General features: G+C 57.2%; 1 protein-coding gene across 7 annotated transcripts in view; it reads right to left on the reverse strand.

Moving 5' to 3' along the window:
* Positions 1-370: 370 nt before the first annotated feature.
* The window catches only part of RBBP8 (RB binding protein 8, endonuclease), a 74,964-nt gene continuing 62,886 nt past the window's right edge, over positions 371-12,448 (reverse strand). For 6 of the 7 annotated variants that reach the window (XM_068165462.1, XM_068165456.1, XM_068165459.1 and 3 more), the window contains 5 exons: positions 8,892-9,065; positions 8,115-8,184; positions 5,969-6,065; positions 4,620-4,761; positions 371-992 (listed from right to left, as the gene is read on the reverse strand). In XM_068165462.1, coding sequence (XP_068021563.1) covers positions 895-992; positions 4,620-4,761; positions 5,969-6,065; positions 8,115-8,184; positions 8,892-9,065 — 581 coding nt within the window. In that variant the 3' untranslated portion in view covers positions 371-894. The remainder of the gene's footprint in view (positions 993-4,619; positions 4,762-5,968; positions 6,066-8,114; positions 8,185-8,891; positions 9,066-12,448) is intronic. The other variant, XM_068165463.1, reaches the window with a different exon arrangement.

The raw sequence follows: 12,448 nt of genomic DNA on the forward strand, positions 1-12,448 counted from the left end.
CTGGTCAATTCAATTCAATTCAATTCTATTCCATTCCATCCCATCCCATCCTACCCTACCCTATCCTATCCCATCCTACCCTACCCTATCCTATCCTATCCTACCCTACCCTATCCTATCCTATCCTATCCTACCCTACCCTACCCTCCCCTATCTACAGTGCCCCACTTCCCAAGCCTGTCAAGATCCCTCTGGATGCCTCAAGTGAGTCCCCCTCCTCCCAGTGCAGCAGTTAAAAATGCTCACCTGTGTATCAATCAAGGAGACACAAACACCCACCCAGCCAAATCAAGGCTGGAACTCCCCCTGGGAATGGCCTCTTCTGCTGTGCACCACTGAGCTGCCATCCATTTCTCACCAAGATGCAAGAAGGACACTTGGACAACCTTGGTTTTCACATCTCCAGCCCAGGAGAGGCAGGGCTGGCCCCTCTCCAACAGAGCTTTATTCACAAGTAGACAGAACCCTTGGTGCCCAAGCAGGAAGGCTCTACAAGAACTCCAGTGCCCAAGGAAAGCACCTACCAGAATCTGCAGCTCTGCCCCCTCTGGCCTGGCAAGCACAACCCAGTCCAGGGACTCTCAACCAGGGGGCACAAAGTTTGGCCAGGACTGGCTGGAAAAAAAAACCCAACTAACAGAAGGAGTCCTTTGTGTGGCAGGTGCCAAAGTGAGCCCCAGGTGATCCTCTCACCACCAGAGGAAGCAAAACCCTGCTGTGGAGTTCGGCTCCCGGGAGACCATCAGGTCAGCAAAGGACTGAGCATGTTGGATGGGGAGGATTTTAGCCAGCAGTGTGGAAAACACAGCTCCTCAGGCCGAGGTGATGTTCACTATAAATAGCTAAGGCCAGGACAGAGACTCTTCAGGCTGCTGGGCCCCCCTGGCCCAGCCTTTATGTCTTCTGCTCCTTGGCTTTAGGAGAGAACATGACGGCGTAGGGCTGGCGCCGCTTGGGCCGCTGGCAGGGACCAACATCCTCCTTGATGTAGCCTGCAAGGGACAGAGCTGAGGTGAGGAGCCAGGCACAAACCCCCCTGCCACTTTCTGCTCACCCCCAGAACACATCTAGCCATCTCCAATGGGTCTTCCAACAGGATGGCATTCAACAAGTCCAAGTGCCAGGGGCTGCACTTTGGCCACAGCAACCCCAGGCAGAGCTACAGGCTGGGGGCAGAGTGGCTGAGAGCAGCCAGGCAGAGAGGGACCTGGGGGTGCTGATTGACAGCTGCCTAAACATGAGCCAGCAGTGTGCCCAGGGGGCCAAGAAGGCCAAGGGCATCCTGGCCTGCATCAGGAAGAGTGTGGCCAGCAGGAGCAGGGAAGTCCTTGTGCCCTGTGCTCAGCACTGCTGAGGCCACACCTTGAGTCCTGTGTCCAGTTCTGGGCTCCTCAGTTCAAGAAGGACATTGAGAGACTTGAAGGTGTCCAGAGAAGGGCAACAAGGCTGGGGAGGGGTCTGGAGCACAGCCCTGTGAGGAGAGGCTGAGGGAGCTGGGGTTGCTTAGCCTGCAGAAGAGGAGGCTCAGGGGAGACCTTCTTGCTCTCTCCAACTCCCTGAAGGGAGGTTGTAGCCAGGTGGGGGTTGGTCTCTTCTCCCAGGCACCCAGCAGCAGAACAAGAGGACACAGTCTCAAGCTGTGCCAGAGGAGGTTTAGACTCAATGTGAGGAGAAAGTTCTTCCCAGAGAGAGTTGTTGGCCACTGGGATGTGCTGCCCAGGGAGGTGGTGAAGTCCCCATCCCTGGAGGTGTTCAAGAGGGGATTGGATGTGGCACTTGGTGCCATGGTTTAGTCATGAGGTCTGTGGTGCCAGGTTGGACTCAATGATCCTTGAGGTCCTTTCCAGCCTAAGTTACACTGTGACACTGTGATACTGTGATCTCCTGTCTGCCTTCTGTGGCAAGTGACTCTCACTTGACACCAAGAGAGAGATGCCAGAGTACAGTAACTTGGCTGCTGTCTTGTATTGAATCCTACAATGGTTTGGGTTGGAAGGGACCTTAAAGCTCATCCAGTTCCTACCCCCTGCCATGGGCAGGGACACCTCCCACCAGCTCAGGCTGCTCAAGGCCTCATCCAACCTTGCTTTCCACACTTCCAGGCTTGGAGTCTCCACAGCTTCTCTAGGCAACCTGTTCTCACCAGTGTCTCACCACACTGCTGGGGAAGGATTTCATCCTAATATCTCAGCCCAGCTGCATCCAGCCTGAAGCCATCCCCCCTTGTCCTGGCACTCCCAGCCTTTGTCAGAAGTCCCTCTCCAGCTCTCCTGTGCCCCCTTCAAAGGCTGCTTTAAGGCCTTCCCCAGAGCCTCCTCTTCTCCAGGCTGAACAGCCCCAGCTCTCTCAGCCTGTCCCCACAGGGGAGGCTCTGCAGCCTCTGATCACCTTCATGGCCTCCTCTGGGCCTGCTCCTACAGCTCCAGGTCCTTCTTGTGCTCCAGAGCTGGACACAGCACTGCAGGTGGGGTCTCAGCAGAGCAGAGGGGCAGAATCCCCTCCCTGCTGCCCACTCTGCTGGGGAGCAGCCCAGGACATAGCTGCAAGGGCCTGGTGCTGGCTCCTGTTGAGCTTCTCCTCCCCCAGCACCCCCAAGCCCTTCTCCTCAGCACTGCTCTCTGCTCATTCTCCCCCCAGCCTGGATCTGTGCTTGGCACTGCCCTGACCCAGCTGCAGGACCTTGCACTTGGCTTTGTTGAACTGCATGAGGTTGGCTTGGGCCCAGCTCAGCAGCCTGTCCAGGTCCCTCTGGATGGATCCTTCCCTCCAGCATGCTGACCACACCAGAGAGCTGGGTGCCCCAGGCAGGCTGGCTGAGGGTGCCCTGATCCTACTGTCCTTGGCACAACAAAGATGTTGAGCAGCACTAGTGCCACTACCCACCCCTGAGGAGGCTGCAGGGCAGTGCAGTACAGACAGTGCTGAGGGGAGGGCTGCAAGCTGTGGGCTGTTCACCTACTTCCAAACCCAATTCACTGTCCTTTCACTGCCTCTTCTCCTGCAGACCTGACCCAAAGCAAGTGCTGCAAGTGCAGCTGAGCAGCAGCAGGCAGGGGCAGCAGCTGGCCTGTGCCAAGCCCTTCCTGTTTCTCAGCACCAACACCTGCTGCAGCTCAAGCAGCCAAACCCTGCTGCAGAGCTGGGAGTGCTGCCTGGGCCACTCAGGTCTTAACCAACAAACCACAAGTGGCTCAGGACAGCAGGAAGGAGCAGCAAACACTCCTTTGCATCTCACTGCTTCAGAGGGGCAGCTGCAGTTGCTCTGCATGGGAACACAGCCAGCTGAGGGAGCTGGGGGTGTGCAGTGTGCAGGAGGCTGAGGGAGACCTCACTGCTCCTCTCCCTGAGAGGAGGCTGGAGCCAAGTGGGGGCTCTCCCTAGTAACAGGTGATAGAGGACAGGGCTTCAAGACACAGCAGGGAGGTGTAGGTTGGAGGATTAAGAAGCAGAGTCTCTACCTTTGCCTCCTAAAATGCTGACTTTTGCTCAAAGGCAGCTGAGGATTTACTTAGGTACTGCAAAAATGCCAATCATTTCTGCCCTTAGCTCTCTGGAACACCTCCAGGGCTGGGGACTCCACCACCTCCCTGGGCAGCCTCTGCCAAGCCCTGACCACTCTTGCAGCACAGAAAGTTTTCCTCCTCTCCAACCTAAGTCTCCCCTGGCACAACTCCAGGCCATTTCCTCTCCTTCCATCACCTGAGCCTAGGGAGCAGAGCCCAACCCCCAGCTGGCTGCAGCCTCCTCTCAGGGAGCTGCAGAGAGCAATGAGGTCTCCCTCAGCCTCCTCTTCTCCACACTCAACACCCCCAGCTCCCTCAGCTGCTCCTCCCCAGCCCTCTTCTCCAGCCCCTTCCCCAGCTTGGTTGCCCTTCTCTGGCCCTGCTCCAGCCTCTCAATGTCCTTTCTGGAGTGAGAGGCTCAAAACTGAACCCAGTATTTGAGGTGCAGCTGATATGCAACCAGACCTCAAGAAGAGAGGGTGAGAAATGCTGCTCCATGGCCTGGAGTGAGCCTCAGGGAATAATTCCCAAGGAAAGAAAGAGGAGAGGTTTGGAGGAGAAGGAGGGAGGAGGAGAAGGAGGGAGGAGGAGAAGGAGGGAGGAGGAGAAGGAGGGAGGAGGAGAAGGAGGGAGGAGGAGAAAGAGGGAGAAAAGGAGGGAGGGAGAAAAGGAGGGAGGGAGAAAAGGAGGGAGGAGAAAAGGAGGGAGGGAGAAAAGGAGGGAGGGAGAAAAGGAGGGAGGGAGAAAAGGAGGGAGGAGAAAAGGAGGGAGGAGAAAAGGAGGGAGGAGAAAAGGAGGGAGGAGAAAAGGAGGGAGGGAGAAAAGGAGGGAGGGAGAAAAGGAGGGAGGGAGAAAAGGAGGGAGGGAGAAAAAGAGGGAGGGAGAAAAGGAGGGAGGAAAGGAGGGAGGAAAGGAGGGAGAAAAGGAGGGAGAAAAGGAGGGAGAAAAGGAGGGAGAAAAGGAGGGAGAAAAGGAGGGAGAAAAGGAGGGAGAAAAGGAGGGAGAAAAGGAGAGAGGGAGAAAAATAAAGAGAGATGAAAATAAAAAGAGAAGAGGAAATAACCATTCAGAGAACTCAGCCCTGCAGAGAGCTGAGCAGGCTCCCTGTGCACAAACCTCTCTCCTCACAGGTCTGGGTGGAAGGAAATCCAACCTCCCAGAAGTTGTCCGGGCTGTTGGGGGGGATGTAGCGGAACCTGTGCCGGGAGCAGGAGGCCAGCTTCTTCTCTCTCTCCTCTTCTGGAATGTCTGCATAATACTGAGTGGGGGGGAAACAGACCCAGGTCAGCAAACACAGACACCCTGAGCAGCTGCTCACACAGCACAAACACAGAATGGTCTGGGTTAGAAGGCTCTGACCCTTCTGGGGGCAGTGACTGAGAGCTGCCAAACAGAGAGGGACCTGGGGGTGCTGATTGACAGCTGGCTGAACATGAGCCAGCAGTGTGCCCAGGGGGCCAAGAGGGCCAATGGCATCCTGGCCTGCAGCAGGAAGAGTGTGGCCAGCAGGAGCAGGGAAGTCCTTGTGCCCTGTGCTCAGCACTGCTGAGGCCACACCTTGAGTCCTGTGTCCAGTTCTGGGCTCCTCAGTTCAAGAAGGACATTGAGAGACTTGAAGGTGTCCAGAGAAGGGCAAGAAAGCTGGGGAGGGGTCTGGAGCACAGCCCTGTGAGGAGAGGCTGAGGGAGCTGGGGTTGCTTAGCCTGCAGAAGAGGAGGCTCAGGGGAGACCTTCTTGCTCTCTGCAACTCCCTGAAGGGAGGTTGGAGCCAGGTGGGGGTTGGTCTCTTCTCCCAGGCAGCCAGCAGCAGAACAAGAGGACACAGTCTCAAGCTGTGCCAGGGGAGGTTTAGGCTGGAGGTGAGGAGAAAGTTCTCCTCTGAGAGAGTTGTTAGCCATTGGGATGTGCTGCCCAGGGAGGTGGTGGAGTCCCCATCCCTGGAGGTGGTCAAGAGGGGATTGGATGTGGCACTTGGAGCCATGGTCTAGTCATGAGGCCTGTGGTGCCAGGTTGGACTTGGTGATCTTTGAGGTCTCTTCCAGCCTTGGTGACACTGTGACACTGTGACAAGACCTCACCTTGAATATCTCCAGGCATGAAGCCTCAACCACCTCCCTGGGCAACCTGTTGCAGGCTTCCACCACCTCCCTGGTGCAGAACTTGTTCCTCACAGCCCATCTCAATCTGCTCTGCTCTAGTTTGAAGCCATTGCCCCTGCTCCTGTCCCTGCAGGCCTTTGCAAACAGTCTCTCTGCAGCCTTCCTGTAGTCTCTACTGGGAGGCTGCTGTGAGGTCTGCCTGCAGCCTTCTCCTCTCCAGGCTGAACACCCCCAGCTCCCTCAGCCTGACTTCTGTGCAGGTACAAGAGGACACAGCACTGAGTGATGCCAGGAGCTGTACATTTCAGCAGAGGCTGTGAGCTGGGGTTAGGAGGCAGAGCCAGCAGAGGCCCAGGCAGTACTCACATTCTCACACTCCTTGCAGGTGTGGCCAGGCAGCTTCCTCCTCTCCTCCTTCTTCCGAACGACCTCGATGTGAGGGAAGTCCAGCACAGGGTTCCTCCTGCAAAGCACACAGCCCCTCACAGGGTGCTGCCACTGACCTCCTCTCCCTGCTGGGCAATGGCCACTTCTTAGGATGCAATGAAGGAGAGCATCAGGGCAGTCAAAACCCCAGGCCATGCCTGCAGAACTCTGAGAGCTCGGCAAGGCCCAGCTGGGCAACCAACAGCTCCAGCTGTGCCTGCCTGCAACCTGCTCTGCTCCACAACCACAGCTGGCAGTGAGTGCTGGGGGCAGGGCTGGGGCCTCACTGCAAGCAGGACAGTGAGGTGCTGGAGCAGGTCCAGAGAAGGGCTGTGGCTGTCCCCAGCAGGGGCAGAGGCTGGGGCAGGAGAACAAGCACAGGGACACTCCCACAGCAGGGAGCTGGGGAGGCTGGGCAGCTTTAGAGCCAGGGAAGGACTGACTGCTGCAGAGATGTGGAGCAGATGGGACACTCAGGCACTGGAGATGGAACTCATGAGGCAGGAACAGCAGGCAGCCAGCCTGAACTGCCACAGTGGGCAAGAAGGCCACCAGCAGCCTGGCCTGGAGCAGCAATGGTGTGGGCAGCAGGAGCAGGGCAGGGATTGTCCTCCTGTGCTGGGCCCTGGGGAGGCCACAGCTTGAGTGCTGGGTTCAGTTTTGGGGTCCTCACTCCAAGAAGGAGATTGACCACTGCCCACAGTGTTAACCTCCCTAAGGAAGGGTCTGGAGAAGAGGGCTGGGGAGGAGCAGCTGAGGGAGCTGGGGGTGGTGAGTGTGGAGAAGAGGAGGCTGAGGGAGACCTCATTGCTCTCTGCAGCTCCCTGAGAGGAGGCTGCAGGGAGGTGGGGGCTGGGCTCTGCTCCCTAGTCTCAGGTGCTAGAAGGAAAGGAAATGGCCTGGAGTTGTGCCAGGGGAGGCTTAGGTTGGAGAGGAGGGAAATTTTCTGTGCTGGAAGAGTGGTCAGGGCTTGGCAGAGGCTGCCCAGGGAGGTGGTGGAGTCCCCATCCCTGGAGGTGTTCCAGAGAGCTGTGGCCATGGCCCTTGGGGCCAGGGTTTGGTGGCCATGGTGGGGCTGGGCTGATGGTTGGAACTGAAGATCTTAGAAGGTTTTCCCAATCCAAAACAATTCCATGCCTCTCTCTCTGGGTTTTCCTTGTGTGGATGTAATGAGCAGATCAAAATGGGTCCAATGGAAATCTGCTGCAAGATCTTTCTGTTGTCCCAGACAGAGCTGTGCCTGCACTGACCTCTGCAAGGTGAAGCCCAGGTGGGCTTCAGGAACAGAACAGAGCAGGCTGATTCCAACTGATCTGCTCAGCAAACACTCAACAAGTTTTCCTCTGCAAACAAGACAGGTGCTGCAGTGAACAATAAGCTAACAAACATTCAGTGAAGGGCTGTGTGTTGTTCTTAATGACTGAGACTGCCAGTGCCATCCCTGGAGGTGTTTAAGCCCAGGCTGGATGAGGCTCTGGGCAGCCTGATCTAGTGTGGGGTGTCTCTGCCCATGGCAGGGGGGTTGGAGCTGGATGATCCTTGTGGTCCCTTCCAACCCTGACTGATATTATGATGAGTCTCAGTCTGCAGGAGCTGGGGCTGTTCAGCCTGGAGAAGGAAAGGCTGCAGGGAGACCTCAGAGCAGCCTGCCAGTACATGAAGGGCTCCAGGAGAGCTGGGGAGAGACTTTGGACAAAGGCTGGGAGTGACAGGGTGAGGGATAAAAGCTTTGAGCTGGGAGAGGGGAGACTGAGAGTGGGGATGAGGAAGAAACTGTTTGCAGTGAGGGTGTTGAGACACTGGCACAGGCTGCCCAGGGAGGCTGTGGCTGCCTCCTGCCTGGAGGTGTTCAAGGCCAGGCTGGATGGGGCCCTGAGCAGCCTGGGCTGGTGTGAGGTGTCCCTGCCCATGGCTAGGGTTGGAGCTGGATGATCCTCAAGGTCCCTAACCCAACCCATTCCATGAGTAGCAATCTCTGAATCCTTTAGCTGTGCTTCTTCAGCCACCTGAAGTGTGTGCAGCACAAGTGCCCTGTGGGGAGGGCACAGAGAGCCCTAAAGTGCCTGGGCAGGACAAAGGGAATTACCTTTCATCACTTTTGAAGTAGGGCTCCACAAAAGCTTTCTGCTTGGCTTTGTCTTGTCTGTCCTCCTGCTCTGTAAGCAAACATGCCAAGCACAAAACACCATCAGGGGAGAGGAACAGAGTACCTGGAGGAACAGCTCCCAAGCTAGGGCTTAGCCAGCTGTGGAGAAACACAGAGCTCCACATTCAGGCTGAAGCAACAGAGTCAGACAGGTAGGAAAAGTAGCCCAGGGTGGGTGGAAGCAGGGCTCACAAGGCAGTGCCAAAACAGCCCAGGGTGGGAGCAGGGCTCACAAGGCAGTGCTAAAGTAGCCCAGGGTGGGAGCAGGGCTCACAAGGCAGTGCCAAAACAGCCCAGGGTGGGAGCAGGGCTCACAAGGCAGTGCCAAAACAGCCCAGGGTGGGAGCAGGGCTCACAAGGCAGTGCCAAAACAGCCCAGGGTGGGAGCAGGGCTCACAAGGCAGTGCCAAAACAGCCCAGGGTGGGAGCAGGGCTCACAAGGCAGTGCCAAAACAGCCCAGGGTGGGAGCAGGGCTCACAAGGCAGTGCCAAAACAGCCCAGGGTGGGAGCAGGGCTCACAAGGCAGTGCCAAAGTAGCCCAGGGTGGGAGCAGGGCTGACAAGGCAGTGCCAAAACAGGGTGGGTGGGAGCAGGGCTCACAAGGCAGTGCCAGTGCCCAGCAGCCATGGCAGCAGGCTTAGGGCTGGCCTCAGGATCTTAAAGGTCTCCCCCACCCTCAGTGCCCCTGTGACCCCCTGACAAAACAAATGCCATACCACTCTTCAGTCTCCTGCTTGCTGCTGGGACTCCCTTCTCCTGCTCTTCATCAGGGAGAGCTGCCTTCTCCTCACACCCTGAAGGGCTCTCTCCTGCCAGGCAGGACTCATAATCCTCATGGGCTGTCCTGTCAAACATCTCTGTGAGGCTGTCATTCATTTTTGTCTCTCCTCCTGTGACAGAAAGCACAATGAGCATCCAAAGCAGGCAAAGAATCCAACCCCCAAGGGGGTTTTGCTTGAATCTGTATCCAAAGGACTACCAGTTCCTGCCTGCTGCAGGGCTGCTGAGCTCAGCAGCAGCCAGGCATTGACTCCCCCTGCTGCAGCTTCCCTGCCAGCTTCAAGGTGGCCAATGCTTGGTGATTCTTCACCCTTGATCCCATTGCTACCACCTCATGACCCTGAAGCTGGGCACTGGAGGCATGACAGCTCTGCTCCTGCAGTGCTGCAGCTAGCCAAGCAGAAGGGAACACTTGCTGGGGGTAGGAGGGGAGCTGCAGAAATGCCAGCAGCTTGCAGAAGCTTAACAAAGGCCAAGCCCCACTGAGAGAGGTCACTGCCTTGCAGCCACCACACACCACACAGGGACTGGGGCAGCAACACCTGGGGCTTCTGACAGGCTTGCTGTGAGAGGGCAAAGGGGGATGGACTGAAGCTGGAAGAGAGGAGATAGAGACTGCAGAGTAGAGCAGCCTTCCAGGACCTGAAGGGGGCTTCTTGGAGCCTTCTTGGAGCCCCCTTCACATACTGGAAGGCCACAATGAGGTCACCTCAGAGCCTTCTCCACTCCAGCCTGGGCTTAAACACCTCCAGGGACAGGGCCCCAACCACCTCCCTGCACAACCCATTCCAGGGCTTCACCACTCTCATGGGGAAGAACTTCCTCCTCCCCTCCAGCCTCAATCTCCCCACCTCCAGCTTCATTCCATTCCCCCTAGTCCTAGCACTGCCTGAGATCCTGAGCAGTCCCTCCCCAGCCTTCTTGGAGCCCCCTTCAGATCCTGGAAGGCCACAATGAGGTCACCTGGGAGCCTTCTCTTCTCCAGCCTGAACAGCCCCAACTCCTTCAGTCTGTCCTCACAGGAGAGGTGCTCCAGCCCTCTGCTCATCCTCCTGGCCCTTGATAACCATCTGCACCTCTCAGGAGGGGATTCTGCCCCTCTGCTCTGCTCTGCTCAGCCCCCACCTGCAGCACTGCCTCCAGCTCTGGGGCCCCCAGCACAAGAAGGACCTGGAGCTGCTGGACAGGCTCCAGAGGAGGCCACAGAGATGATCAGAGGCTGCAGAACCTCCCCTGTGGGGACAAGTTGAGAGAGTTGGGGCTGTTCAGCCTGGAGAAGAGAAGGCTCTGGGGAGACTTCAGAGCAGCCTTCCAGTACCTGAAGGGGCTCCAGGAGAGCTGGGGAGGGACTTGTGACAAGGGCTGGGAGTGACAGGACAAAGGGCAATGGCTTTGATGTGGAAGAGAGGAAGTTGAGACTGGAGATGAGGAAGAAATTCTTTGCAGTGAGGGTGGTGAGACTCTGGCACAGGCTGCCCAGGGAGGCTGTGGCTGCCTCCTGCCTGGAGGTGTTCAAGGCCAGGCTGGATGAGGCCTTGAGCAAGCTGGGCTGGTGGGAGGTGTCCCTGCCCATGGCAGGGGGTTGGAGCTGGATGAGCTTTGAGGTCCCTTCCAACCCCATGCAGTGTCTCTGATTCCATGACAAGGATGATTCACACCTTGGTGTCCCTGGCACCAGCTTGGTTGGAACTGGATGAGCTTTAAGGTCCCTTGCAACCCAAACCCTTCAGTGGTTGCATGAAGCCCACTGGAGCCCCCCCAGAGTGCCAGCTGCCATGCAGCAGTGAGAGCCAGCTGGGGCAGAGCAAAACCTCCAGCAGCTCTTCTAGCAACAACCCAAACCCCACACCCCCAAAGCCTTGCACAAAGCAAGCTGTGCTGGTGGGAGGTGTCCCTGCCCATGGCAGGGGCTGGAGCTGGATGAGCTCTGAGGTCCCTCCCAACCCATTCTGTGACCTGGGTTGATTGATTTTCAACAGTTCCTATCCCTGCCATTGAAAATGCCATCAGTCTTCCAGCAGAAAGCCTGCTGTGACTGCACAGCCAACTTCTTGCTTGCTTTGAGGCTGCTGAGGTGGCAACTGTGACACACTTCACCCTTTAAGCAGTGTACAAGCTAGCTGCTGGCTCCACCTCAGCACAAGTTCTGTCACTTACTTGCTCTGGCTTAGGCAAAGCTCCACACCAGGCCCTGCTTCTGCTTGGAAGCACAACCTGACCTTTGCAACCCAGAGAAATGCATCAGCACTTCAGAGTCTCACAGTGTCACCAAGGTAGGAAATGACCTCGGGGATCACCAAATCCAAGCTGTCACCATAGACCTCATGGCTAAACCATGGCACCAAGTGCCACATCCAATCCCCTCTTGAACACCTCCAGGGATGAGGACTCCACCACCTCCCTGGGCAGCACATCCCAATGGCCAACAACTCTCTCAGGGAAGAACTTTCTCCTCCCCTCCAGCCTAAACCTCCCCTGGCACAGCTTGAGACTGTGTCCTCTTGTTCTGCTGCTGCTTACCTGACAGAAGAGACCAACCCCCACCTGGCTCCAACCTCCCTTCAGGGAGTTGGAGAGAGCAAGAAGGTCTCCCCTGAGCCTCCTCTTCTCCAGGCTAAGCAACCCCAGCTCCCTCAGCCTCTCCTCACAGGGCTGTGCTCCAGACCCCTCCCCAGCTTTCTTGTCCTTCTCTGGACACCTTCGAGTCTCTCAATGTCCTTCTTGAACTGAGGAGCCCAGAACTGGACACAGGACTCAAGGTGTGGCCTCAGCAGTGCTGAGCACAGGGCACAAGGACTTCCCTGCTCCTGCTGGCCACACTCTTCCTGATGCAGGCCAGGATGCCCTTGGCCCTCTTGGTCCCCTGGGCACACTGCTGGCTCATGTTCAGGCAGCTGTCAATCAGCACCCCCAGGTCCCTCTCTGCCTGGCTGCTCTCAGCCACTCTGCCCCCAGCCTGTAGCTCTGCCTGGGGTTGCTGTAGCCAAAGTGCAGCCCCTGGCACTTGGACTTGTTGAATGCCATCCTGTTGGCCTCTGCCCATCTGTCCAGCCTGGCAAGGTCCCTCTGCAGAGCCCTTCTGCCCTCTACCTGACCAACATCTGCTCCCAGCTTGCTGTCATCTGCAAATTTGCTGATGACTGACTCAATGCCCTCATCCAGGTCATCAGTGAAGATGTTAAAGAGCACAGGGCCCAGCACTGCTCCCTGGGGCACACCACTGGTGCCTGGCTGCCAGCTGGCTGTGGCACCATTCACCACCACTCTCTGGGCTCAGCCTCCAGCCAGTTCCTAACCAAGCTCAGAGAGCTGCTGTCCCAGCCAGGGGCTGACAGCTTGGCCTGGAGTTTGCTGTGGGGGATGGTGTCAAAGGCCTTGCTGCAGTCCAGGCAGACCACATCCCCAGCCTGCCCAACATCCATCAGACAGTCACCTGATCCTTGTTTTACTGCAAACCATTTCCCCCTGCTTGCTCATAGAGAGGGGATACAAC

The sequence above is a fragment of the Melanerpes formicivorus genome, unplaced genomic scaffold, assembly GCF_026170545.1.
Source record: "Melanerpes formicivorus ecotype bairdi unplaced genomic scaffold, bMelFor1.0.p_v2 SCAF_89, whole genome shotgun sequence".
Taxonomy (NCBI): Eukaryota; Metazoa; Chordata; class Aves; order Piciformes; family Picidae; genus Melanerpes; species Melanerpes formicivorus.